Source organism: Anomaloglossus baeobatrachus, chromosome 3 (genome assembly GCF_048569485.1).
Source record: "Anomaloglossus baeobatrachus isolate aAnoBae1 chromosome 3, aAnoBae1.hap1, whole genome shotgun sequence".
Classification (NCBI taxonomy): Eukaryota; Metazoa; Chordata; class Amphibia; order Anura; family Aromobatidae; genus Anomaloglossus; species Anomaloglossus baeobatrachus.
In genome coordinates, this window is record NC_134355.1 from 330,509,717 (window position 1) to 330,536,384 (window position 26,668).

The window sequence follows — 26,668 nt, forward strand, 5'->3', positions numbered from 1 at the left end:
TAAGGAAATCCTAAAAACATGACCTGTTGGGGCCATGAGGACTGGAGATTGGAAAACAGTGATTTACATCAAGAAAGACCATTTCAACTTACAAGGAAGCCTAAGTATTATTGACATGTTACAGCGCTTTGTTTATTACAGTGCTAGACGATGAAGACAGTAACAACATTACGGTGGGCTCCCTCGTCACTGTCCTGGTCACCCTTAAGAGGCAAACAATGGCGGTAAGTATGAAAACCAATTGTAATCATTTCTTCCTGAAGGGAGCAACTGACTGTTGCTGTATTCCTGGTAATGAAGAGTTTGGGGTTATTAGACAATCTATACCACTGAGGGGGTACTCTGGAGCGAAGGCCTTTTACTAGTCTAGTGTTTGCAGGCAGAGCTTTTCTCTTGTTAATCTCTTTCCTTCACATTACAGGAAGTGTTTGAGAAGGAGCAGTCTACGTGCTCTGCTGAAGACCAGCCTGTTGAAGAAGTGGTATGTATAGTGTTTTATCCTCCATGGCGTGTACCTAGTGACTAGATTGTGATGGGCCTGGCATGGCATACCTACCTGTGCCTTCTCTTTTAATTTTTCAGCTGTCTCAACCATTAAAATTAATATAGCTATCAAATCTTCTAGTGGATGCTCTTAGATGGGACTAAGGGGTACTTTGCACGCTGCGACATCGCTAGCCGATTGTAGCGATGCCGAGCGCAATAGTCCCCGCCCCCGTCGCAGCAGCGATATCTTATGATAGCTGCTGTAGCGAACATTATCGCTATGGCAGCTTCACACGCACTTACCTGCCCTGCGACGTCGCTCTGGCCGGCGACCCGCCTCCTTCCTAAGGGGGTGGGTCGTGCGGCGTCACAGTGACGTCATATGGCAGGCGGCCAATAGAAGCGAAGGGGCGGAGATGAGCGGGACGTAAACATCCCGCCCACCTTCTTCCTTCCTCATTGCAGGCGGGATGCAGGTAAGGAGATGTTCCTCGCTCCTGCGGCTTCATACACAGCGATGTGTGCTGCCACAGGAACAAGGAACAACATCATACCTGTCGCTGCAGCGAAATTATGGAAATGACCGACACTACACAGATCACCGATTTTCGAAGCTTTTGCGATCGTTTATCAGTGCTTCTAGGCTTTACACGTTGCAAAGTCGTTACTGGCCCCGGATGTGCGTCACTTTCGATTTGACCCCGACGAGATCGCAGTAGCGATGTCGCAATGTGCAAAGTACCCCTAACAGTTTCATCAACTTTCAAGTCAAAAATGGATACTTAGAAAGGAAGTAAAACCCCTTTTGTGGAAATGTTAGCGGTTGTGCAGCACCTCTTTTATGTATGGGGTGTTGAGAGCTGATGCTACACGCCTGGTGGGGCAGTTTGAGGCTCCCATCTTATCTCCTGTAGGGCATACGGTCTTTTTTGTATAATAGGACATGTTTTTCTCTGACGCCTCATTGGGGGACACAGGACCATGGGTGTTATGCTGCTTATCCATAGGAGGACACTAAGTAGATGCAAAGATGTTAGCTCCTCCCCTGCAGTATACACCCCCTGGCTCAGCCAGGCTACTTCAGTTTTTAGCTTAGTGTCTATAGGAGGCACATCTCTGCAGACTACTGCAGCAAGAATTTTTTGTTTTTAGAGGGCAACGGTTGCTTCGGGGACCGATTTCCCAAAACCATCAACAGGTGGTAACGCGGAGTATCGCCTCCCCGTACCCCCTCCTGCGACGCTGGATCCTGGGCTGTTACTTACTGGATGACAGGTCTCATGGCACTGATTTTCCAGAGCCCAGACCAGATGAAAACTTCCTCAGCCCCTCTTGCAGGCTCTGAGTTGATACACGTTCTGCACCAAGTGTGACCAGGCATCAGACTGCCATCTCCATCAGACTGCCATCTCCACAGGAGCTGAGGTGAGATCATTCCGATTTTTCCAGAGCACAGAGCAGATGAAAACTTCCTCACTCCCTCTGGCAGGGTCTGAGTTGATACAAGTTCTGCCAGCAGGCGTCAGAATCTGCACACTGGCTCCCTGACAGGAAATTGGAGCAAAGGTCACACTGACTGGATGCACATGGGCTGTGATTGCAGACTCCTACATAGCATTCCACCAGTGGCGGGGGGAGGAGAGAGCTCTGCAGCTGTGGTACACTTGAAGCGGTCACTGTTGTGCAGGGGTGGAGGAGGGAAGGGGAGTGCCTTCCCACCATTTTTGTTTTTTTGTTTATTATATTTTCTCATGCCTTCTTGTCAGAGCTAAGCCCTGTCTCCTCCGACACTCGATAAGCCACGCCCCCTCACACAGGGTGCTAGCTTCGGCAGCACATATGCTCAAATGCAGAGCTACACAGAAGATTAGCATGACTCCTGCACAGCAGGCCAAGGATGACCTCGAAATTCGTGAAACATTCAACATCCTCCTTCCCACAGGAACTGTGACACAGGAGGAGAGGGGGAAGGGCTATCAGTGTTCTGAGTGAGTTATAGCCTCACTTGCATATTAGCTATGCAGAGCATTGCTCCCTCATTACAATCAGTTTGTGGCTCATTAGCCAGGGGCTGCAGTCACATGTTTTATGCCCTGCACAACTACAGCAACAACTATAAGTCGCTAAGCTACTAGGGAATGATAGCACCTCTTCCTTCTGTGAGTCCGGTGCCACTGTAGCTTACCCCCCCCCCGCCACCATCGCAGCATCTGCTGCCAGCACAGAGCCTACGGCTCCCAGTCCCCCGGAATGGGCACAGTTCCCAGAACCTGGTACTGGCTATGCAACATCGTCCTCACACCCCTCGGGGCCCCTGGACAGAACGCAGCCTGATGACACCTCTATAGAGGGTCCTTCTGATAAGAATCAGCCCTCTGCTTCACCGGTTGCAGATCAGAAAAGGGCATGTCCCCCATGGTTCTCCCTCTGGGGTTCACAGATGGGGTTCTCCCACATGTTCCGCGGTCTCTGAGGAGCCGGAGGAAGGGGAATGATGTTTGTACCGGGATGATTCCTTGGTTTCAACCTCCCCGAGCGATCAAGCTGTGATGGACTTATTGCAGCAATCAACCAAAACTCTGCATGTGGAAGATCTCCCATCCACTACTACTGACCCTGCGGTCTCCTTTTAAAAGGGTGAAGAAACCTCAAGAAAGAAAAAAAAAAAAAGGGATTTTAACGCCGCTTCGGTATCCGTAAACTCATGGAGCCCCGGTGCCCCTTTGGCTTAGCTGTCTCTAAGGGCTGGGCTGATCCGGCCTCGGTGGACCCTCACCCGGCTTCCGCCTGCCTGAAGGACCACTCCTGTCTTTTACTTGATGGATCCTCCTTCAAGGACCCGACAGACAGACAAGTGGAGCAGCTCGATCGCTCTGCCTCGAGGCCGCGGGTCCCTCTCCCCTTCTGTGTGGGTCGCACAGGCACCAGGACTACCAGTTTCCCTCAGACCCTCACAGATGTAACAGTTCACATTGCTGCGGCGGCAGAGTACCTCATGCAGGCCTCCCTCGGCGCTGCTACCTGCGCAGTTATTGCCGCCTCAAATACCATAGCCATCCGTAAGGCCCTCTGGTTCCGATAATGGAGAGCGGACTCTGTCTCTAAGAAGCCTCTCACAGTACTCCTTTCCAGACCGATGGTTTGCCGATCATCTGGACAGGCTCTTTTTTTTTTGTCTGACGCCACGGGAGGAAAAGAGTACCTCCCTCCCCCAACTCTAGCCCAGGATGTTTTTTACTAGACATGCAGGGCCCGACCTTCTCAGCCCTCCTCGAGTCCACCTCGTCCTGGCATTCTAGACAAAGACCGAGGAGTCTCGTCCTCCTCCATCTGGGCCGCCACTTCAGACCACAAATGGGTGTGATACCTTGTGTCTTCCGGTTACCACATTGAATTCTGGACCCGATCCCCTGGTCAGTCTTTTCTCTCAAACTTCCCCCAAAGGCTCCAAAACACCACAAGGCCTTCTCCTCAGCAATCCACTCCCTCCAAACGGCGGGGGTGATGGTACTTGTTCCGGACGGCGAGAGGTTGAAGGCCTTCTATTCCAACCTCAAACATGTGCACGTAAGGAGATTCTGAATGGCCTTCTTAGAGTCCATTATTACCTTTATGGTCGAAGGAGAATTCCTTGCCTTCCTAGCTATCAGAGACGCGTACCTGCACATACCCATCGCTCCAGCTCACCAAAAGTTCCTCCGCTTCGCGGTTCAGGACTTTTTTTTTTTTTCCATTTGTGGCCCTACCCTCGGCTCTGCCACAGCACCATGGGTCTTAACTGAGGTCATGGCGGCCGCCATGAGTGCCCGTCACACCAGGAGAGTGGCTGTTCTGCCTTGCTTGGATGACCTCCACATCAAGGGCTCAACCAGCGTGCAGATCTCTGTGGGCACCCTATCCCGCTTAGGGCGGCTTATGACTCCAGTCAAATCATCCCCGGTCCCGTCAAAATCCGTCACCTTCGGGGCTTGATAGTTTCCCCTCAATACAAGGCGACTGCTCTACAACAAGCGGTACCCCTCCCTCTACGTACTCCTCTCGCTTCATACGATTCAGTATGAGAGTGCTAGGTAGGATAGTGGCGGCTATAGAGGCAGTGCTGCTCGCTTAGCCACACCACCGTCAACTGCAGCTTGCGCTTCTAGCTGCCTGGGACAAGAGCCCCTTTTTCCTTGGACGAACTTTTCACCTGACACCTTCAGTCAGGTATGCGCTTTGCTGGTTGCTTCAGTCCTCTTCCATATCGAGAAGGAGTTTTTCTCCCCCAAGTGGACTGGCTACTCCTGACCACGGACATCAGCCTCTTAGTCTGGGGAGCAGCGTACTGGCTCCACACTGCTTCGGGACGTTAGACACCCCAGGAGTCTTCCCTTCCCAGAAATCATCCTGAAAATCAGCGCGATCTTCTCGCGCTCAGGTCATTCCCTCCCTTCTGCTAGCAGGTTGTTTGATTCGGGTCCAATTGGACAATGCAACAGCTGTGGCGTAGGTCAATCGGCAGGGAGGTACCAGCAGCAAGACAGCTTATCTCGAGGTCATCAGTACTCACCTGGGCCTAATCGACGGGGGTCTGTGTTTTCAGCGTTACACATACCGGAAGTCGAGAACTGGGCGGCGGACCTTCTAAGTCGCCAAGGACTGGCTGCAGGAGAGTGGTTTTCTCCACCCAGAACTGTTCCCACACATCTGCACTCACTGGAGTACACCAGACGTGGATCTAATGGCCTCAAGGTTGAACGCAAAGGTACCCGTGTTCTTAGCCAGGTCACGTGATCCACAGTCCATTGGCGCGGATGCTCTAGTCTCCTGAAGTCGTTTCAGTCTGCCTTACATGTTTTTCGCCTCTGCCCCTGCTGCCGCAAGTAATCAGGAAGATCAAGGCAGAAGGAGTCCCGGTGATACTAATAGCACCGGACTAGCCCAGGTGCGCCTGGTATGCTGAATTAGTACAATTGCTCATGGCACCTCGTAAGCATCCCAGACCTGCTGACTCAAGGGCCCATTTCCCATCAGAACTCCAGAGCCCTGAAGCTGACGGCCTGGCCATTGAGACCTGGACTTTAACAAGAGCAAGATTCTATCCTGCGGTCATCACCACCATGTGCAGTGCCCGAAAGGCGGCCTTCATCCTGTTTTTATCACCATACGTGAAAAACTTTCCTTTCCCAGTGCAGGGAATCTAATGTCCAACCTATACCTCTGGCGATCCCCAGAATTCTTGATTTTTTTATTTTTTTTTTTGGCAGTCAGGTTGCAAAAGGGGTTGGCCCTCAGCTCCCTTAAGGGGCAGGTTTCATCTCTCTCGATATTCTATCAATACCGCCTAGCTTGCAATCCGCAAGTCAAGACTGTCCTCAAGGGTGTTTCCCTGTATAAATGGTCGCTGGACCCATGGGACCTCAATCTCGTTTTGGACAGTATCCAGAGGTCCCCTTTTGAACCTCTTAAGGATTCTTCTCTTGCTCTTCTCTCCTGGAAGGTAACATTCTTAGTGGCGATTTACGTCCATCAGACAAGTTTCGGAACTGGCAGCACTCTCTTGCCGCGAACCCTTTCTGATCTTTCATCAGGACAAGGTGGTTCTACGCCCCCTTCTGGATTTTTTTTTTCCGAAGGTTACTTCCCCGTTTCATTTTCGTTTTGTCCACACCCAGTCCTTGGGGTGGAAATGGTTCTATATTCGCTAGACCTTGTGAGGGCTCTCAGATATTACGTACCTAGGACAGGGGGAACATAGACTCCTTGTTCGTCATTCTTGAAAGGCCTAAGAAAGGAGAGGCAGCTTCATAGGGCAACGCTGGCTCGCTGGATTCGCTCTGTGATCCAGGAGGTCTACCGCTTGCAACTCAAGCCCATTCCTAGTGGGCTGCGGACTCATTCCACGCGAGCAGTTGGCGCCTCTTGGGCCATTAGGCATCGGGCTTCAGTGGAGCAGAGGTGTAAGGCTGCGACCTGGTCTTGCCTACATACTGTTTCAAAGGATTACTGAGTCCATACCCAGGCTTCAGCTGAGGTGAACCTAGGTAGGAAAATTCTGCAAACGATAGCCAGGAGCGCCTACTGAGATAGATACTCCACTATCTGGGACTGGTTCCTAGTCCTTGGGTTGCGTTGTTTATTGTTTACCCACCCATGAACTGCTTTAGGACGTCCCATGGTCCTGTGTCCCCCAATGAGGCGTCAGAGAAAAACGGATTTTTGTGTACTCACCGTAAAATCGTTTTCTCTTAGCCATCATTGGGGGACACAGCACCCTCCCTTTTGCCCTGTTGGGCCTTAGCTTTTTTCTGTCTCAGTACTTTTTTGTTTTGAGTATTCACTCACGTTTTTTGTTACTTGTTCTCCTACTGCTTGTGTACTAAAACTGAAGTAGCCTGGCTGAGCCAGGGGGTGTATACTGCAGGGGAGGAGGTAACATCTTTGCATCTACTTAGTGTCCTCCTATGGATAAGCAGCATAACACCCATGGTCCTGTGTCCCCCAATGATGGCTAAAGGCCCCTTTGCACACTGAGACTTTCAGCGATCCCACCAGCGATCCCGACCTGGCCGGGATCGCTACAAAGTCTCTGGTGAGTCTCTGGTGAGCTGTCAAACAGGCAAACCTAGCCAATGACGCAACAGCGATCCGGACCTGCAGAACGACCTAGCTAGTCAAACACTGGAAACGAGTAATGTGTCACAATATCTGTCAATCACTATTCTCTGTCAGTCGGTCTCTCCCTCTCGGTCTCTATTCTCTCTCTGTCGGTCCGTCACTATCTCTGTCCCTCTCTCACAGTCTGTCGGTCATTTTCCCCTCCTCTCTCATACTCACCGATCCCCGGCGCGGCGCTGCACGGCATACACACTGCTGCGGCGGCTTTTACTATTTTGAAAAAGCCGGCCAATCATTAAACAATTTCGTATTCCCTACTTTCCCCGCCCACAGGCGCCTATGATTGGTTGCAGTGAGACACGCCCCCACGCTGAGTGGCAGGTGTCTCACGGCACCCAATCACAGCAGCCGGTGGGCGTGTCACTATGGAGTATAGAAATAAATAAATAATTAAAAAAAGCAGCGTGGGGTTCCCCCCAAATTTAATACTAGCCAGATAAAGCCATACTGCTGAAGGCTGGTATTCTCAGGATGGGGAGCCCCCCAGCCTAACAATATCAGTCAGCAGCCGCCCAGAATTGCCGCATACATTATATGCGACAGTTCTGGGACTGTACCCGGCTCTTCCCGATTTGCCCTGGTGCGTTGGCAAATCGGGGTAATAAGGAGTTAATGGTAAATGAACACACACACCCCCGAAAAAATCCTTTATTAGAAATAAAAAATAACGTGGGGCTCCCCATCCTGAGAATACCAGCCTTCAGCCGTATGGCTTTATTTGGCTGGTATTAAATTTGGGGGGAACCACACGCTGTTTTTTTTAATTATTTATTTCTATACTCCATAGTAACACGCCCACCGGCTGCTGTGATTGGGTGCAGTGAGACACCTGTCACTCAGCGTGGGGGCGTGTCTCACTGCAACCAATCATAGGCGCCTGTGGGCTGGGAAAGTAGGGAATACGAAATTGTTTATTGAGCGGCCGGCTTTTTCAAAATAGTAAAAGCCGCCGCAGCAGTGTGAATGCCGTGCAGCGCCGCGCCGGGGATCGGTGAGTATGAGAGAGGAGAGGAAAATGACCGACAGACTGTGAGAGAGGGACAGAGATAGTGACGGACCGACAGAGAGAGAATAGAGACCGAGAGGGAGAGACCGACCGACAGAGAATAGTGATTGACAGATATTGTGACACATCACTCGTTTCCAGTGTTTTAAGTCCCCTTTACACACTGAGACTTTGCTGCACAGCGGGAAACAAAGGACCAAAGAATGGTCCTGAACGATTTGTAGCGATCAGCAACTTCACAGCAGGGGCCAGGTCGCTGATGCGTGTCACACACTGCAATGTCGCTGGGGAGGTCGCTATTACGTCACAAAACCGGTGACGTTACAGCGATGTGGTTTGCGATGTTGCAGTGTGTAAAGCCACCTTAAGAGAAAACGATTTTATGGTGAGTACACAAAAATCCGTTTTGTTTTTTTTTACCTGCTGGATATCTACATTTCTTTGTAGCTGTCCAGCACATCCTGCAACTGAGTCTATATGTCCTGCATGGCAAAAAATAGGCATAGATCAGAATAATCCGGCACTACCCCAGATAGCTTCTCCCCACGCTGCTCCTAGTGATTGACAGGTCTCCCCTATATACACACATGGAAAAGATATGTCAATCTAATAGTGCTGCTGAGAAAATCTCTCTGGGAGCAGCACTGGACTATTCTTGTTTCTGCCTGTGGTTCCCATCCGGGTCTTCAAACTGCTATTCCGGCATTTAAAAGAAATACCTACCTGGTGGAAATCATTTAGCCAAGTGCTGATTCATGTTGACCATGCTTTGGGCAGCATTTATCAAGCGGCAGGTTCCCTTTTATGCTTTCACACTGATGTCAAGTCTTCGGTTTGATCCTTTTTTATTTTTTTTCTCATTGACGTACAATAGATTAATCAGGTTTCTGTTGCTTTTAATGGAAGGAAAATTACCTTATGCTTTGCCTTTCTGACATACAAAAATAAACTGATGAATATAAAGTAGCACTAACAATAGTCTAGGAGGCGGACAAGAACAGTCTACTGAACAGTGACTTGCTATGCTTTTTTTTTTTTTTTTTTACAGCAAGGGGAAAATGGCAAAATAAAGAACAAAGGCTGGCAGCAGAAAAACAAAACGGCAAAGAAGTCTTCCAAATCCAAAAAGAAGAAGCCAGTAAAAAAGAAGGCAGCGCCACCTGTTTTATTGCAGCAAAAGCAAGGAAAGCTGAAGCAAGCCAATGATACCACTGCAAATGTGAGAGTTTACTTCTTTGTAAAGTATTGCTAGGATGTAAGTAGCCTGCAGTGTCTCTATAGCAAGATAATGCTTTCTAGTGCGTCCTGAGCATATCCACCAACCCCATACTGAAATGTGGTAGGCAGTACAATGGGATTTACTTAACTTTATTTCTCAACATGAAGAAAAATAAGGCTTTGCAATATAGAAACCACAAACTAATTATTCCTTTACATTGCACAGACAATGAGGGGAGCAATGTACAGACATGAGCACCTCTGCAGTCTTTACATGTACGGGCATGAGCACCTCTGCAGTCTTTACATGTACAGACATGAGCACCTCTGCAGTCGTTACATGTGCGGGCATGAGCACCTCTGCAGTCGTTACATGTACGGCCGTGAGCACCTCTGCAGTCTTTTTACATGTACGGGCATGAGCACCTCTCCAGTCTTTACATGTACAGGCATGAGCATCTCTGCAGTCTTTTTACATGTACGGGCATGAGCACCTCTGCAGTCGTTACATGTACGGGCATGAGCACCTCTGCAGTCTTTACATGTACGGGCATGAGCACCCCTGCAGTCTTTACGTGTACGGGCGTGAGCACTTCTGCAGTCGTTACGTGTACGGGCGTGAGCACCTCTGCAGTCTTTTTACATGTACGGGCATGAGCACCTCTGCAGTCGTTACATGTACGGGCATGAGCACCTCTGCAGTCTTTACATGTACGGGCATGAGCACCTCTGCAGTCGTTACATGTACGGGCATGAGTACCTCTGCAGTCTTTACATGTACGGGCATGAGCACCTCTGCAGTCTTTACATGTACGGGCATGAGCACCTCTGCAGTCGTTACATGTACAGGCATGAGCACCTCTGCAGTCTGTACGTGTACGGGCGTGAGCACCTCTGCAGTCTGTACGTGTACGGGCGTGAGCACCTCTGCAGTCGTTACATGTACGGGCATGAGTACCTCTGCAGTCTTTACATGTACGGGCATGAGTACCTCTGCAGTCTTTACATGTACGGGCATGAGCACCTCTGCAGTCTTTACATGTACGGGCATGAGCACCTCTGCAGTCTTTACATGTACGGGCATGAGCACCTCTGCAGTCGTTACATGTACAGGCATGAGCACCTCTGCAGTCTGTACGTGTACGGGCGTGAGCACCTCTGCAGTCTGTACGTGTACGGGCGTGAGCACCTCTGCAGTCGTTACGTGTACGGGCGTGAGCACCTCTGCAGTCGTTACGTGTACGGGCTTGAGCACCTCTGCAGTCGTTACGTGTACGGGCATGAGCACCTCTGTAGTCGTTACATGTACGGGCATGAGCACCTCTGCAGTCGTTACATGTACGGGCGTGAGCACCTCTGCAGTCTTTACATGTACGGGCATGAGCACCTCTGCAGTCGTTACATGTACGGGCGTGAGCACCTCTGCAGTCGTTACGTGTACGGGCGTGAGCACCTCTGCAGTCGTTACGTGTACGGGCGTGAGCACCTCTGCAGTCGTTACGTGTACAGGCATGAGCACCTCTGCAGTCTGTACGTGTACGGGCGTGAGCACCTCTGCAGTCTGTACGTGTACGGGCGTGAGCACCTCTGCAGTCGTTACGTGCACGGGCGTGAGCACCTCTGCAGTCGTTACGTGCACGGGCGTGAGCACCTCTGCAGTCGTTACGTGCACGGGCGTGAGCACCTCTGCAGTCGTTACGTGTACGGGCGTGAGCACCTCTGCAGTCGTTACGTGTACGGGCATGAGCACCTCTGCAGTCGTTACGTGTACGGGCATGAGCACCTCTGCAGTCGTTACATGTACGGGCATGAGCACCTCTGCAGTCGTTACATGTACGGGCGTGAGCACCTCTGCAGTCTTTACATGTACGGGCATGAGCACCTCTGCAGTCGTTACATGTACGGGCATGAGCACCTCTGCAGTCTTTACATGTACGGGCATGAGCACCTCTGCAGTCGTTACATGTACGGGCATGAGCACCTCTGCAGTCGTTACATGTACAGGCATGAGCACCTCTGCAGTCTGTACGTGTACGGGCGTGAGCACCTCTGCAGTCGTTACGTGCACGGGCGTGAGCACCTCTGCAGTCGTTACGTGTACGGGTGTGAGCACCTCTGCAGTCGTTACATGTAACAGCATTCCGATAATTGGGACAGTAGGGAGGAAATAAATTACAAAGCATTCGATTTTTCACTGAGTTATTGAACCTTTTTCCTAGACAAAGCTTAAATGATAAATATTGCATTATACCCATGTACTTAATCACACTGCACATATTGGTACATTCATAAGCAGTTTTCATCATAGTGTGAAAAAATTAAATGTATTAACTTACATTTGACCCATGAAAGCTTGAAATGCAGAACACCTCCAAAAACTAATAGTACAAGCCATACATGCCAAATTGCATCTGTCAGCATGCACGCATCTTCATGAAACAAAAAATCCCACTATCCAGTTGTGTGATTAGGTGTGCAGCCGTACAAGTTCTGACCCCTGTATTTGAAAAAATAAACTCTCTCTCCCTAAGAGTATGTGCATACATTTTTTCAGGTGATTTCCACACAAAAAAAGCACTTTATAGATGCTAAAAAGAATTTCTATATGGACTGCAATGTCACAATGACTTTCAACGCACATGTTCCATCTTTTAAACCTTCATTTAACCCACCCGGACATCAAAAGCAATGCAACAGCTAAACTTCGTGACCTGACCATTCTTCGGGTGGCTTCTGTTTTAGAAGCTGCTCAGTATTTTCTATACACAGTTCAAAAACAGTACGAAAATGTCCAAAAAGACGCTTCCGGGAGAACGCCACCTGAAAGACGTTTTGTGCACTTATATTTAGGGTAAAAGAACAAAAATATTTCAAGTGGTAGATGACAAGGATGATAACATGAGGAAAAGGTCCAGTATTCACCCTCTGTGGTCAGTTATAGATCTATGAACACGAAGCATAAAAAATTAGAACGCTGACACCATAAAAGTACATATAGATTTGGTAGGCTGGTAGCTTTTTCAGAATTGTTCTGTTATTCAACTGAAAAGCTGTAAGAAATTATTCAAGATGAACCTACAAATCTGTGATATTTCATTTCATTAGGATGTTGCATCAAAGGAGGAAGAAGAGGAAGCTTCAGATAAGGGTAGCGATTCTGAAGATGAAGATACTAATAGGGACTCCCAGAGTGATGGGAGTGACAAGGATTCTGATCGGGAGAACGATGACAAGCAAGGCAAAGACGATGAAGCGGTAAGATTGTACTGTAGTGCCAGGAATAACCCCCCCCCTTACCACTAGCCAAGTTCGGAACTGAAGTCCTTGGAGACCTGTAGGTATCCAGTAAAGAACATGTGATTTCAGTAATCACATTTTCTTGCTATGTTAGAGTAGGGTTATTCCCTTCTCAGACCATCAAGGTATGTCCACAAGCTGTGCCAAAAATGTATGGTTTGTGGGCCATGAGCCCTGTCTCATGGGCTATATAGGTACAACGATGGCCATACAAGCAGAGCTTCCAGCTCAAAACAGTTATCTTCATGACCATAAGTTGCTCTTTTTTCCTAAGAAACATATATTGTTTTGTCAGACATTTGCCTCTTTCCAACCCTAAACCTGATTGACTGACTATACAATAGATTTTCCAAAGTATAGTCACCAAAGCTGGTGCTCTGTTCTGCTGATGCTGGTTTCCTTTGAAGAAGAGGAAAGTGGCATAGTGGGCATTTTAGAGTCATGGAGAGTGCTTTTGAAAGTCTGAAAAGCTGCTGAATAAACCAACTCCAATGACTATGATGCTTTGTCCATCCTTTGGTAGACAAAAGGTCGGGGAGGAGTGGATCAGACTTTTCACAGCGCTCCTCATTATTCTACAGCATCCATTTTAAAGAAGACAAGAACGGGTTGCCGTTATCAAAGTATAAAGTTTAGTTGTGCCCTCCAACAGCATGTAAGACACTTTACTATGCTGCGCCATCATAGCTACACATCACAGCAGTCTAATATTTCTATTAGTCTCTCATTGACTTTTGACATTATCACCATCTTAAAGGCAGAATCTATTGTGTCTGATGAACACCCAATATAGGGGTTGAAACGTGATCATTTTTCTGGACTGCTTGTATAAGTAATAAATTCATTACATCCATTTTGGAGTGTCAAGTTTTTTTACTTATTCATTATTCATTGATGGGTTTGAAGCATCTTTCTCTTTCTTTCTCTCGCTCTCTCTCTCTTTCTCTCGCTCTCTCTCTCTTTCTCTGTCTCTCTCTTTCTGTCTCTTTCTCTGTCTCTCTTTCTTTCTTTCTCTGTCTCTTTCTCTCTCCTTCTCTCTCTCTTTCTCTGTCTCTTTCTTTCTTTCTCTGTCTCTTTCTCTTTCTCTCTCTCTTTCTCTGTCTCTTTCTCTCTTTCTCTCTCTCTTTCTCTGTCTCTTTCTCTGTCTCTCTTTCTCTGTCTCTCTTTCTCTGTCTCTCTTTCTCTGTCTCTCTTTCTCTGTCTCTCTTTCTCTGTCTCTCTTTCTCTGTCTCTCTTTCTCTGTCTCTCTTTCTCTGTCTCTCTTTCTCTGTCTCTCTTTCTCTGTCTCTCTTTCTCTGTCTCTCTTTCTCTGTCTCTCTTTCTCTTTCTCTGTCTCTCTTTCTCTGTCTCTCTTTCTTTCTCTGTCTCTCTTTCTTTCTCTGTCTCTCTTTCTTTCTCTGTCTCTCTTTCTTTCTCTGTCTCTCTTTCTTTCTCTGTCTCTCTTTCTTTCTCTGTCTCTCTTTCTCTGTCTCTCTTTCTCTGTCTCTCTTTCTCTGTCTCTCTTTCTCTGTCTCTCTTTCTCTGTCTCTCTTTCTCTGTCTCTCTTTCTCTGTCTCTCTTTCTCTGTCTCTCTTTGTCTTTCTCTCTCTCTCTTTGTCTTTCTCTCTCTTTCTCTCTCTTTCTCTCTCTTTCTCTCTCTTTCCTCTCTTCTCTTCTCTCTCTTTCTCTCTTTCTCTCTCTTTCTCTCTCTTTCTCTCTCTTTCTTTCTCTTTCTCTCTCTTTCTTTCTCTCTCTCTTTCTCTTTCTCTCTTTCTCTTTCTCTCTTTCTCCCTCTCTCTTTCTCTCTTTCTCTTTCTCTCTTTCTCCCTCTCTCTTTCTCTCTTTCTCTTTCTCTCTCTCTTTCTCTCTCTTTCTCTCTTTCTCTTTCTCTCTTTCTCCCTCTCTCTTTCTCTCTTTCTCTTTCTCTCTTTCTCCCTCTCTCTTTCTCTCTTTCTCTTTCTCTCTTTCTCCCTCTCTCTTTCTCTCTTTCTCCCTCTCTCTTTCTCCCTCTCTCTTTCTCCCTCTCTCTCTCCTTAAGCCAATCTGTAAACTAAAAAAAAATGCAATAAGAAGCAATGAAATCATGTCATGCACCCTAAAATTGTATACACCAGCTCATCATGTAAAAAAAATCAAGCCCCTACAGCTACATTGATGGCAATATAAAAAGTCAGTCTTTGGAAACCGCTGGACAAGCCACTTTCTTCGGCGCTCTATTGGGAGACCCAGACGATTGGGTGTATAGCACTGCCTCCGGAGGCCACACAAAGCTATTACACTAAAAAGTGTAAGGCCCCTCCCCTTCTGGCTATACACCCCCAGTGGGATCACTGGCTCACCAGTTTTCGGCTTTGTGCGAAGGAGGTCAGACATCCACGCATAGCTCCACTGTTTGTAGTCAGCAGTAGCTGCTGGCTCTATCGGATGGAAGAAAAGAGGGCCCATATAGGGCCCCCAGCATGCTCCCTTCTCACCCGCGGTTGGTGCTTGTAAGGTTGAGGTACCTATTGCTGGTACAGAGGCTGGAGCCCACATGCTGTTTTCCTTCCACATCCCCTGGAGGGCTCTGTGGAAGTGGGATCTTGCCGGCCCCCAAGCCCTGGGGCCGGGCTCCATCCACAGACCCATAGAACCTGCTGGATTGGGAGCGGGAGTGCCGTTCAGGGACAAGGCCCTGCAACTTTCAGGTACTCTGTGTCCCCGGCAAGCACGGACACTCTCAGGGCTTGCTGAGCGTTGTAGTGCGCCGGGGACAGTGGCGCTGTACGCTGGGGGTTAGGTCACTGCAACTTTGCTGAGTGACGTTGTGTGTTGGGAACTACTGCGCCGACCGCTCCTGGAGCGGCGGCGCAGCTGCGACTTGTGGTGCGCCGGGGGCTTTGCGCCGACCGCGCTTTTACGGCGGCGGCGCTTTTAACTTTAGCCCCCGGCTTCTGCGGCCTAGCGCCGCTTCGTTCCCGCCCCCACCCTGTCAATCAGGGTAGGGGAGAGACGCTGCTCAATGGCAGCGCCGAGGGCTGGAGCCTTATTTACATGCTCCAGCCCTCTCACTAGGCACAAGGGGAAGCAGACTTCCCGCTCTTCGTCGGTGTACGCCCAGGGCCCGCCCCCCCTCTCCACAAGGACGCCGGCAGCCATTACACATGCGATCTGGCTGGGGAGAGGCAGCAGGCTCTGGGAGACCCAGACTAGAGGGATTTCTGGCGACCACACACCGCTCCTAAGCGGGCGGTAAGCTGCACAGTAGTGCTGGCCCCACTAGTGCCTCAGTGATATATTAGTGTACTTTTTTCTTGGTACCATATATATATATATAGTTGCACTGTAAGGTCGCTTCTTGGCTGGACACCCTGTACTGCTCTGAGGAAGCAGCAACATGTCATCCGCAAAACGCAAGGCTGCCAAGGCACGGGCTGTGTACACTGTTTGTACTGCATGTGGGGCTGATCTACCGGCAGGCTCCAATGATCCACATTGTGTGCAATGTTCAGTCCCAGTGGCACTCCGTCAGCCAGAGCCTATGGTGGTGGTAGCCCAGGCAGAGACGCCTGTGAACCCTGCCCCGGTGACGGGGACAGACTTTGCAGTGTTTGCTGATAAAATGTCTGAGGCTATGACAAAAATCCTGGAGACCTTGCAGGCCAGGCCAGTTCCCCAGACCATGGACACGGCTGTGGCTATGCTATCTGGTCCCCCTCAGTTGGAACTAGTCCGTACTTCGAGGGGGTCTCAAGCATCACAAGCTGAAGTCTCTGACTCAGATGACAGTCCCAGGCAGCCTAAGCGAGCTCGCTGGGAAAGACCCTCGACGTCATCACACTGCTCAGGGTCTCAGCGAGAAGAATCTCTCTGTGATGAGACTGAGGACGGTGACCAGGATTCTAATCCTGAGGGCCCTCTCAATCTGGATGCCCCTGATGGTGACGCCATGGTTAATGACCTTATATCGGCAATTAATAGGCTGTTGGATATTTCTCCCCCAGCCCCTTCTGCAGAGGAGGCAGCTGCACAGCAGGAGAAATTCCATTTCCTGTATCCCAAGCGTAAACTAAGTGCTTTTTTAGACCACTCTGACTTCAGAGAATCAATCCAGAAGCACGACGCTCATCCAGACAAGCGTTTCTCTAAGCGTTCTAAGGATACCCGTTATCCTTTTCCCGCTGAAGTGGCCAAACGCTGGACCCAGTGCCCAAAGGTGGATCCCCCAATTTCCAAGCTTGCGGCTAGATCCATAGTCGCAGTAGAGGATGGGGCTTCACTTAAAGATGCCAACGACAGACAGATGGACCTTTGGTTGAAATCTGTCTATGAAGCTATCGGCGCGTCCTTTGCTCCGGTATTCGCGGCCGTGTGGGCACTACAAGCTATTTCAGCTGGTTTAGCACAGGTGGATGCTATCATGCATCCAGCAGTGCCGCAGGTGGCGTCCCTAACCTCGCAAATGTCTGCGTTTGCGACCTATGCTATCAATGCTGTCCTAGAATCTACGAGCCGTACCTCTATGGCGGCCGCCAATTCTGTGGTTTTGCGCAGAGCCTTATGGTTAAAGGACTGGAAAGCAGATGCTGGTTCTAAAAAATGCTTAACCAGCTTGCCATTATCTAGGGACAGACTGTTTGGTGAGCCATTGGCGGAAATCATAAAACAGTCCAAGGGTAAGGACTCTTCCTTGCCACAGCCCAGAGCAAGTAAACCTCAACAGAAAAAGTGGCAGTCGAGGTTTCGGTCCTTTCGAGGCTCGGGCAAGCCCCAATTCTCCTCGTCCAAAGGGACTCAGAAAGGACAAGGGAGCTCAGATTCCTGGCGGGCTCACTCACGCCCCAGGAAAGCAAATGGAGGAACCGCTTCCAAGGCGGCTACCTCATGACTTTCGGCCTCCTCCCTCCGCATCCTCGGTCGGTGGCAGGCTCTCCCGCTTTTGCGACATTTGGCTGTCACAGGTCAAAGACCGGTGGGTAACAGACATTTTGTCTCGCGGGTACAGAATCGAGTTCAGTTCTCGGCCTCCACTTCGGTTCTTCAGAACCTCCCCACACCCCAACCGAGCAGATGCCCTGCTGCAGGCGGTGGACTCTCTAAGAGCAGAAGGAGTCGTGATCCCTGTCCCCCCTCAGGAACGGGGGCGAGGATTTTACTCCAATCTCTTTGTGGTTCCAAAAAAGGACGGCTCCTTCCGTCCTGTTCTGGACCTAAAACTGCTCAACAAGCATGTGAACGCCAGGCGGTTCCGGATGGAATCCCTCCGCTCAGTCATTGCCTCAATGTCCCAAGGAGATTTCCTAGCATCAATAGACATCAAAGATGCTTATCTCCACGTGCCGATTGCTACGGAGCACCAACGCTTTCTGCGCTTCGTGATAGGAGACGAACATCTTCAGTTCGTGGCCCTGCCATTTGGTCTGGCGACAGCCCCCCGGGTGTTCACCAAGATCATGGCAGCAGTGGTAGCAGTCTTGCACTCTCACGGACACTCTGTGATCCCTTACTTGGACGATCTACTGGTCAAGGCACCCTCTCAGGAGGCATGCCAACTCAGCCTGAATTTTGCACTGGAGACTCTCCAGGCGTTCGGGTGGATCATCAACTTCCCAAAGTCAAATCTGTCACCGACCCAATCACTAACGTATCTTGGCATGGAGTTTCATACTCTCTCAGCGATAGTGAAGCTTCCGCTGAGCAAGCAGCGGTCACTACAGACAGGGGTGCAGGCTCTCCTTCAAGGTCAGTCGCACTCCTTAAGACGCCTCATGCACTTCCTCGGGAAGATGGTGGCGGCAATAGAGGCGGTTCCGTTTGCGCAGTTTCATCTGCGTCCACTTCAATGGGACATTCTCCGCCAATGGGACGGGAAGTCGACATCCCTGGACAGGAAAGTCTCCCTCTCCCAGACGGCCAAGGACTCTCTGCAGTGGTGGCTTCTTCCCACCTCATTATCACAGGGAAAGTCCTTCCTACCTCCATCCTGGGCGGTGGTCACGACAGACGCGAGTCTGTCATGGTGGGGAGCAGTGTTTCTCCACCACAGGGCTCAGGGTACGTGGACTCAGCAGGAGTCCAGCCTTCAGATCAATGTTCTGGAAATCAGAGCAGTGTTTCTTGCCCTACTAGCCTTCCAGCAGTGGCTGGAAGGGAAGCAGATCCGAATTCAATCGGACAACTCCACAGCGGTGGCATACATCAATCACCAAGGAGGGACTCGCAGTCGGCAAGCCTTCCAGGAAGTCCGGCGGATCCTGATGTGGGTGGAAGCCACAGCCTCCACCATATCCGCAGTTCACATCCCCGGCGTAGAAAACTGGGAAGCAGACTTCCTCAGTCGCCAGGGCATGGACGCAGGGGAATGGTCCCTTCACCCGGACGTGTTTCAGGAAATCTGTCGCCGATGGGGAAGGCCGGACGTCGACCTAATGGCGTCCCGGCACAACAACAAGGTCCCAACATTCATGGCACGGTCTCGCGATCAAAGAGCTCTAGCAGCAGACGCCCTAGTGCAAGATTGGTCGCAGTTCCGGCTCCCTTATGTGTTTCCACCTCTGGCACTCCTGCCCAGAGTGCTACGCAAGATCAGATCCGACTGCAGCCGCGTCATACTCGTCGCTCCAGACTGGCCGAGGAGGGCGTGGTATCCGGATCTGTGGCATCTCACGGTCGGCCAACCGTGGGCACTACCAGACCGACCAGACTTACTGTCCCAAGGGCCGTTTTTCCATCGGAATTCTGCGGCCCTGAACCTGACTGCGTGGCCATTGAGTCCTGGATCCTAGCGTCTTCAGGCTTATCCCAAGGGGTCGTTGCCACCATGAGACAGGCTAGGAAGCCCACGTCTGCTAAGATCTACCACAGAACGTGGAGGATATTCTTATCCTGGTGCTCTGCTCAGAGAGTGTCTCCCTGGCCATTTGCATTACCTACCCTTCTTTCTTTCCTCCAATCTGGGTTAGAAAAAGGTTTGTCGCTCGGCTCCCTTAAAGGGCAAGTCTCGGCGCTATCCGTCTTTTTTCAGAAGCGTCTAGCACGACTTTCTAAGGTGCGCACGTTCCTACAGGGGGTTTGCCATATAGTTCCCCCGTACAAGCGGCCGTTAGATCCATGGGATCTGAACAGGGTACTAGTTGCCCTCCAGAAGCCGCCCTTCGAGCCTCTGAAGGAGGTTTCACTTTCTAGACTATCACACAAAGTGGCTTTTCTGGTAGCGATCACATCTCTTCGGAGAGTGTCTGAGCTAGCAGCGTTGTCTTCCAAGGCTCCCTTCCTGGTCTTCCACCAGGACAAGGTAGTGCTGCGCCCCATTCAGGAGTTTCTCCCGAAGGTGGTATCCTCTTTTCATCTTAATCAGGATATCTTTTTGCCTTCGTTTTGTCCTCATGCAGTTCATCGGTATGAGAAGGATTTACATTTGTTAGATCTGGTGAGAGCACTCAGAATCTACATTTCCCGCACAGCGCCCCTGCGCCGTTCGGATGCACTTTTTGTCCTTGTCGCTGGTAAGCGCAAGGGGTCGCAGGCTTCTAAGGCCACCCCTGGCTCGATGGATCAAAGAACCAATTCTTGAAGCCTACCGTTCTGCGGGGCTTCAGGTTCCATCAGGGCTAAAGGCCCATTCTACCAGAGCCGTGGGTGCGTCCTGGGCATTGCGACACCAGGCTACGGCTCAACAGGTGTGCCAGGCGGCTACCTGGTCGAGTCTGCACACTTTCACCAAACATTATCAGGTGCATACCTACGCTTCGGCGGACGCCAGCCTAGGTAGAAGAGTCCTGCAGGCGGCAGTTGCCTCCCCGTAGGGGAGGGCTGTCTTGCAGCTCTAACATGAGGTATTTCTTTACCCACCCAGGGACAGCTTTTGGACGTCCCAATCGTCTGGGTCTCCCAATAGAGCGCCGAAGAAGAAGGGAATTTTGTTACTTACCGTACATTCCTTTTCTTCTAGCTCTTATTGGGAGACCCAGCACCCGCCCTGTTGTCCTTCGGGATTTTTGGTTTGTTTGCGGGTACACATGTTGTTCATGTTGAACGGTTTTCAGTTCTCCGATGTTATTCGGAGTGAATTTGTTTAAACCAGTTATTGGCTTTCCTCCTTCTTGCTTTTGCACTAAAACTGGTGAGCCAGTGATCCCACTGGGGGTGTATAGCCAGAAGGGGAGGGGCCTTACACTTTTTAGTGTAATAGCTTTGTGTGGCCTCCGGAGGCAGTGCTATACACCCAATCGTCTGGGTCTCCCAAGAAGAGCTAGAAGAAAAGGAATTTACGGTAAGTAACAAAATTCCCTTCTTTTGTTTTGTTTTTTTTTATATTACACAATTTTAGAAACTACTTAATCCATTAAAATAATAATAATAATAAAAAAAAAAAACAACTACATTTTGGTATCTCTATAATTGCATTGACCTGGACAATTATGTTTCCACTTCATTTTTACTGCACCATTAATGCTGTAAAAATAAACCCCTAAAACAATGTCAGAATTGCATTTTTGTTCTGAATTTTATTGCCCTTGCCATTTTCCCTTAGGGGTACTTTGCACGTTGCAACATCGCTACTGCGATATCGTCGGGGTCAAATCGAAAGTGACGCACATCCGGCGCCGGTAACGTCGTCGCAACGTGTAAAGCCTAGATGCACCGATAAAACGATCGCAAAAGCGTTGAAAATCGGTGATCTGTGTAGCGTCGGTCATTTCCATAATGTCGCACCAATAGGAGATACGATGTTATTCCTCGTTCCTGCAGCAGCACACATCACTGTGTGTGAAGCCGCAGGAGCGAGGAACATCTCCTTACCTGCCTCCACCGGCTATGCGGAAGGAAGGAGGTGGGCGGGACGTTTACGTCCCGCTCATCTCCACCCCCTCCGCTTCTATTGGCCGCCTGCCGGTGTGATGCCGAACGACCCGCCCCCTTAGGAAGGAGGCGGGTCACCGGCCAGAGCGACGTCGCAGGGCCAGGTAAGTGCGTGTGAAGCTGCCGTAGCGATAATGTTCGCTACGGCAGCTATCACAAGATATCGCATGTGTGACGGTGGCGGGTACTATCGCGCTCGGCATCGCTAGCATCGGCTAGCGATGTTGCAGCGTGCAAAGTACCCCTTAGTCTTTATGGTACGATGAATAGCGTCCTTCAAAACTACAATCTGTCCCCTAAATAAATATAGTTCTATATATAAATATAGTTAAATATATATAGTTATGTTATGTTCAAAAATATAAAAAGTTATGGCTATTTGAGAAAAGGAGAGGCAGAAATCAAACGGAAAAATGAAAATTGGCTGCATCCTCCTTAAGGGGTTAAGGAGTATCTATCAATTACCTGTTATTACTCTCTTTATTACAAAAAAAAATCACTAATTAGCCCAAGACTATATATTTTGTGATTTTAAAAAAACAAAAAAAACCCCAATTGTAATGAAACTGTTAGTGTAAAGGCTCTTAAGAACCCGACCCTCCAGCAGGAGTTGGTTCCGAGGTTTCAGGTTGTGGGATCCCATCTTGCATAGTGGCATCCCTCAGCACCCAGGGCAGTCTGGAGTCTGAGAACACGAGATATCGCATTATTGACTAAGGAGCCTTCTTCACATTACCCATCTGTAATTGCTGTTGTAAGAATGCATAGAGCGCACTTTAAGGCTGCTTTCACACTGCAGTTTTTTTGCATCAGGCTCAATCCGGCTCAAAAATCTATGCAACGGATGCGGCGAAAAAAATCTGATCCGTTGCATACGTTTTTCCATGCGGCCCGTCCGTTTTTTGACAGATCCGGTATGATACTGAGCATGCGCAGTTCAAAATACTGGCCGCCGGATGCATTTTTTGCCGCAGGACGCCGCATCCAGCATCCATGGGCTTGCATTGTAAATCGCGCCGGATCCGGCGCGATGCGGTTTTCAGCCGCAGACAAAAAACGCCGCAAGCAACGTTCCATGCGGCCGCCGCATCAGCTAAATATGCCGCATCCGGCAAAAAACGGACGCAACGCAAAAAAAAAAAAACAGATGCGTTTTTTCTGCAAAGCGCCGGATTGTGCCTGATTGCAAAAAACTGATGTGTGAAAGCAGCCTAAGTCAGACGTACTAAAGAACAGGGAAGACAATGGATGAGACACATAAAAATGGACACGCACCATAAAATGGTGAAAAATGTATGCATTTGTTTTGCGATAGTGAAACCTCACCGTCATATTAATAAAGCCTTGTAAATGTGACATATTTGCTCTGTTCTTTTTCCTTTTTAGGAGTGGCAAGAATTGCAACAAAGCATTCAGCGTAAAGATCGAGCTCTACTAGAAACCAAATCTAAAGTAACACATCCTGTATATAGTTTATATTTCCCAGAGGTAATGTACATCCATTCCACAATTTCATTAAATAAGCTTTTCTTACCTTAAAGGATAAAATAGAGATTTTGTTGCAAGGATTTAACTCCTTTAATGGAACACTAATCTCAAAAAAAAATAATGCACATAATCCTGGCGATTTGTCCTTTTGTTGGATCCTATTTTGTCTAATATTGCAATTTATGGAAGGAATATATGAAGAATTCTTGTATGTCTATCCCCAGAGATTAGCCATTTTTCCACTAATCACAGCGCTGTGTTTGGCAGAAGCACAACTGGCTGCAGAAGGAGCCTCCCCCCACCACTGTTCTTTCTATGACACAAAAACGGTCAAGCCTTGTCCTGATTTAGACTGTTTTGTTGTTGTTGTTTTTTTTTCTTTTTAGGCTAGGTTCACACTTCCGTTAAATTGTATCAGTCACAATCCGCTTCTCTGGTAAACAACAGAATCCGTTTAGCGGATTCCGTTGTTCCCATAGACTTGTATGAGCAGCGGATTGTGACTGATGATGCTGCGTTGCACCCTCCGCCCGACTGATCAGTCGTGAAACGACTGACCGCTGGGCGGAAGGAACGCAGCATGTAACGTTTTTTTGAGCAGTGCAATCTGTCGGATTTCGCTGCGCATGCTCTCTAGCTCCCTGCACACGTCACCAGCTTTGCTTGGTTACCCGATATTTACCCTGGTTATGGTGCAAGGAGCCAGCGCTAAGTCAAGCGACGCATGTGACTGATACAAAACAACGGAAATGTGAACTTAGCCTAATACTGCTTAGAACCTATAGATTGATTGTGTGGGATATTTTTATATTTTATAAGGAGAGCTGATCCAAGCTGTTTTGATATCAACATTCTCATTAAAGGGAATGTCCCCTCGATTTTGCTATGTGATCTGATTGCACTATGATGTAGGGACAAAGAGCCTGATTCCAGTGATTTCTTTTATTGAGCTGCATCAAATGCAGGGATACAACGTATGATATGTATAGCACGTTATTCATCATTAAGGCTAGTTTCACACTTCCGTTGGGCGAAATCCGCTGGCTCCGTTGTTGCGTCGTTTTGACGCATCCGTTATTTTTGTGGTGTCAACGGATGCAACGGATCCGTTATTTCACAGATCCGTAATCCGTTAGCTGATTCCTGTGAAATAACAGACCGTTGCGTCCGTCTAACGGAATCCGTCGGCTCTGTTTTTTTTTTTTTTTCTTTTTTCATTTTTTTTCATTCTGGGCATGCCCAGTAGAAATTAGCAGAATCCAGCAGCGGATTCCGTTGTTAAGCACTTAGCAACAGAATCTGCTACCATAGGGAAACATTGAAAATTTTAACGGAACCAACGGAGTCCGTTGGTTGGCGTCATTTTGACGCAAGCATTTAACGTTACATTCTGCGTTGCTTCCTCTTGACGGAAGCAACGGAGTGTTGGCCAACGGAAGCAACGCAGACAGTTTTGGCACAATCCGTCATCAATGCAAGTCTGTGGGAAACAGCGGAATCCGTTAACAGATTCCGCTGTTTCCCAAGACAGCGGATTGCACCAAAAAAAAACGCAAATGTGAAAGTTCCTTAAGAGGTTAATATAACTGTTACACTTTAATAACAACTGCACCCGGCTTACTAAATGACACATCGCTGAAATCAGGGTGTCAGATTACATAGCAAAAACCTGCTGGCAGTGTCCCTTTTAAATGTTTCTATGTTTATATCAATTTATATCTGGCTCCTGTTATAGAGGACATCAACTATTTGGACATCTGTGGATTCAGGCAAATTTAATATCGAAAAGTTAGTCGTCTTCTTCTCAAATGGGGAATAAAAGAATTTGCCATATAATGAAAGAAAACACAAGCCAGATTACAGCTTTTTGCTGTTTTCTCCATCCTAAATCTTTTCTGCCAAACCTGTTTGTTATTTCACTGGCTGGGGGTTAAATTCAGAACATGTGTTTCCATTACATAATTGTACAAGTTATACATTTTTTTCCTAAGGTGTCTTGAGTAGAACACAGCACGGGACCCGATTCATTCTTATTGTATTTTCACCTTTTTCTTTGTTTAGTGTTTTTCACCTGTTTTTCATTTGCACCTTTTTAATTTTCTCCTTTTTTACAGCCATATGATGTTCTCAACCTGTGTGGGGTTTTGTTTTGTTTTTTTTGGGGGGGGGGGGGGTTCCCCGTAATGTTCGTCATTGTGGGCAAAGTTTGGGGTTTTGAATTTATTTTTTTTTTTTTATTTTATGGGCAATTCATTAATTGTAACCTTTTGAATTTATGGTTAAGGTTTTGCACAAATGTACCCCATTTTTTACTCCCCATTGGGTATAGTGGTTACCATAGCAAATATCACATATACCCACAATGGTACCTGTTAATGATGGGCGAGGACTCCAGTGCTCTGTACTCGAAATGATGAGTGATCACTTCAATGCTCGAGTGTTCGTTACTCTAGTCAAGCTCGTCAGACGCTCTCAACTTGTATAACGAGTATATTGGAAAGTCATTGATTGGGCAGTTCGGCTGTCAGCCCACATACAGCCAAACCTTAAATGGGGCATTTCCAGTGGGAGGGCAGGCGTTTTTTGTTTTGTTTTTTCTTTGTTTTTTTTTTGTTTGTTGTTTTTTTTTTGGGTTTGTTTTTTGGGACACTACATCTGAAAACGTTGTTTTTTTACCTCGAGTCATACACAAGTGGCTCACACTGGGGTGACTGCAAACATCATGCAGTGAAGCAAGCCTGTGTGTTGTCCGATGTTTCATGAACGACACATCAGAACACCCGCAATACTCGGTTGCTTGTGCCCGTGCACCCCGTTACTCAATTGAGTGCAGAGCACGCTCGGCAATCATTAGTACCTTTGTAAACTACACCTTGCCGTGCAGATAAACAGGCCTTCATAGAACTCCACTGGCTGGAAAGATGCAGTCTTGGCTCTTATAGTGCCGAGCAAAAAAACATTTCTTTGTCGCTCCATTGGGAGACCCAGACAATTGGGTGTATAGCTTCTGCCTCCGGAGGCCACACAAAGTATTACACTTAAAAGTGTAAAGCCCCTCCCCTTCTGCCTATACACCCCCCGTGCATCACGGGCTCCTCAGTTTTTATGCTTTGTGCGAAGGAGGCACACATGCACGCATAGCTCCACATCTTAGTCAGCAGCAGCTGCTATGTCGGATGGAAGAAAAGAGGGCCCATAACAGGGCCCCCAGCATGCTCCCTTCTCACCCCACTCTTGTCGGCGGTGTTGTTAAGGTTGAGGTACCCATTGCGGGTACAGAGGCTGGAGCCCACATGCTGTTTTCCTTCCCCATCCCTTAATGAGCTCTGGGTGAAGTGGGATCCTAATCGGTCTCCGGGCACATGAGACCGTGCTCCCTCCGCAGCCCCTGGGGAATCTGCTGACAGGAGCCGAGTATCGACAGGGACAAGGCCCTGCTACTGTGAGGTACTCTGTGTCCCCGTGGGGACCGCGCATAGAGCGCTGATGCCACACACACTGCAGCACTGCTGGGTGTGTTAGTGCGCCGGGGACTAATGCCACTGACAGCCGCGCCGGTCGCGCTGTGAGGTACTCTGTGTCCCCGTGGGAACCGCGCATGGAGCGCTGGTGGCCATATACACTTCAGCACTGCTGGGTGTGTTTGTGCGCCGGGGACTACCGCGCTTATATGCCGGCCGCGCTTATTACTTTAGT

The 26,668-nt window shown here is 48.8% G+C and overlaps 1 protein-coding gene across 1 annotated transcript in view; it reads left to right on the forward strand.

Annotated features, from left to right (window-relative positions):
* SEC63 (SEC63 protein translocation regulator) overlaps positions 1-26,668 on the forward strand; it is a 138,910-nt gene that overhangs the window by 95,831 nt on the left and 16,411 nt on the right. Inside the window, exons 14-18 of the mRNA XM_075340070.1 lie at positions 142-224; positions 422-481; positions 9,198-9,368; positions 12,473-12,622; positions 22,871-22,972. Of these exons, the coding sequence (XP_075196185.1) occupies positions 142-224; positions 422-481; positions 9,198-9,368; positions 12,473-12,622; positions 22,871-22,972 (566 nt within the window). The remainder of the gene's footprint in view (positions 1-141; positions 225-421; positions 482-9,197; positions 9,369-12,472; positions 12,623-22,870; positions 22,973-26,668) is intronic.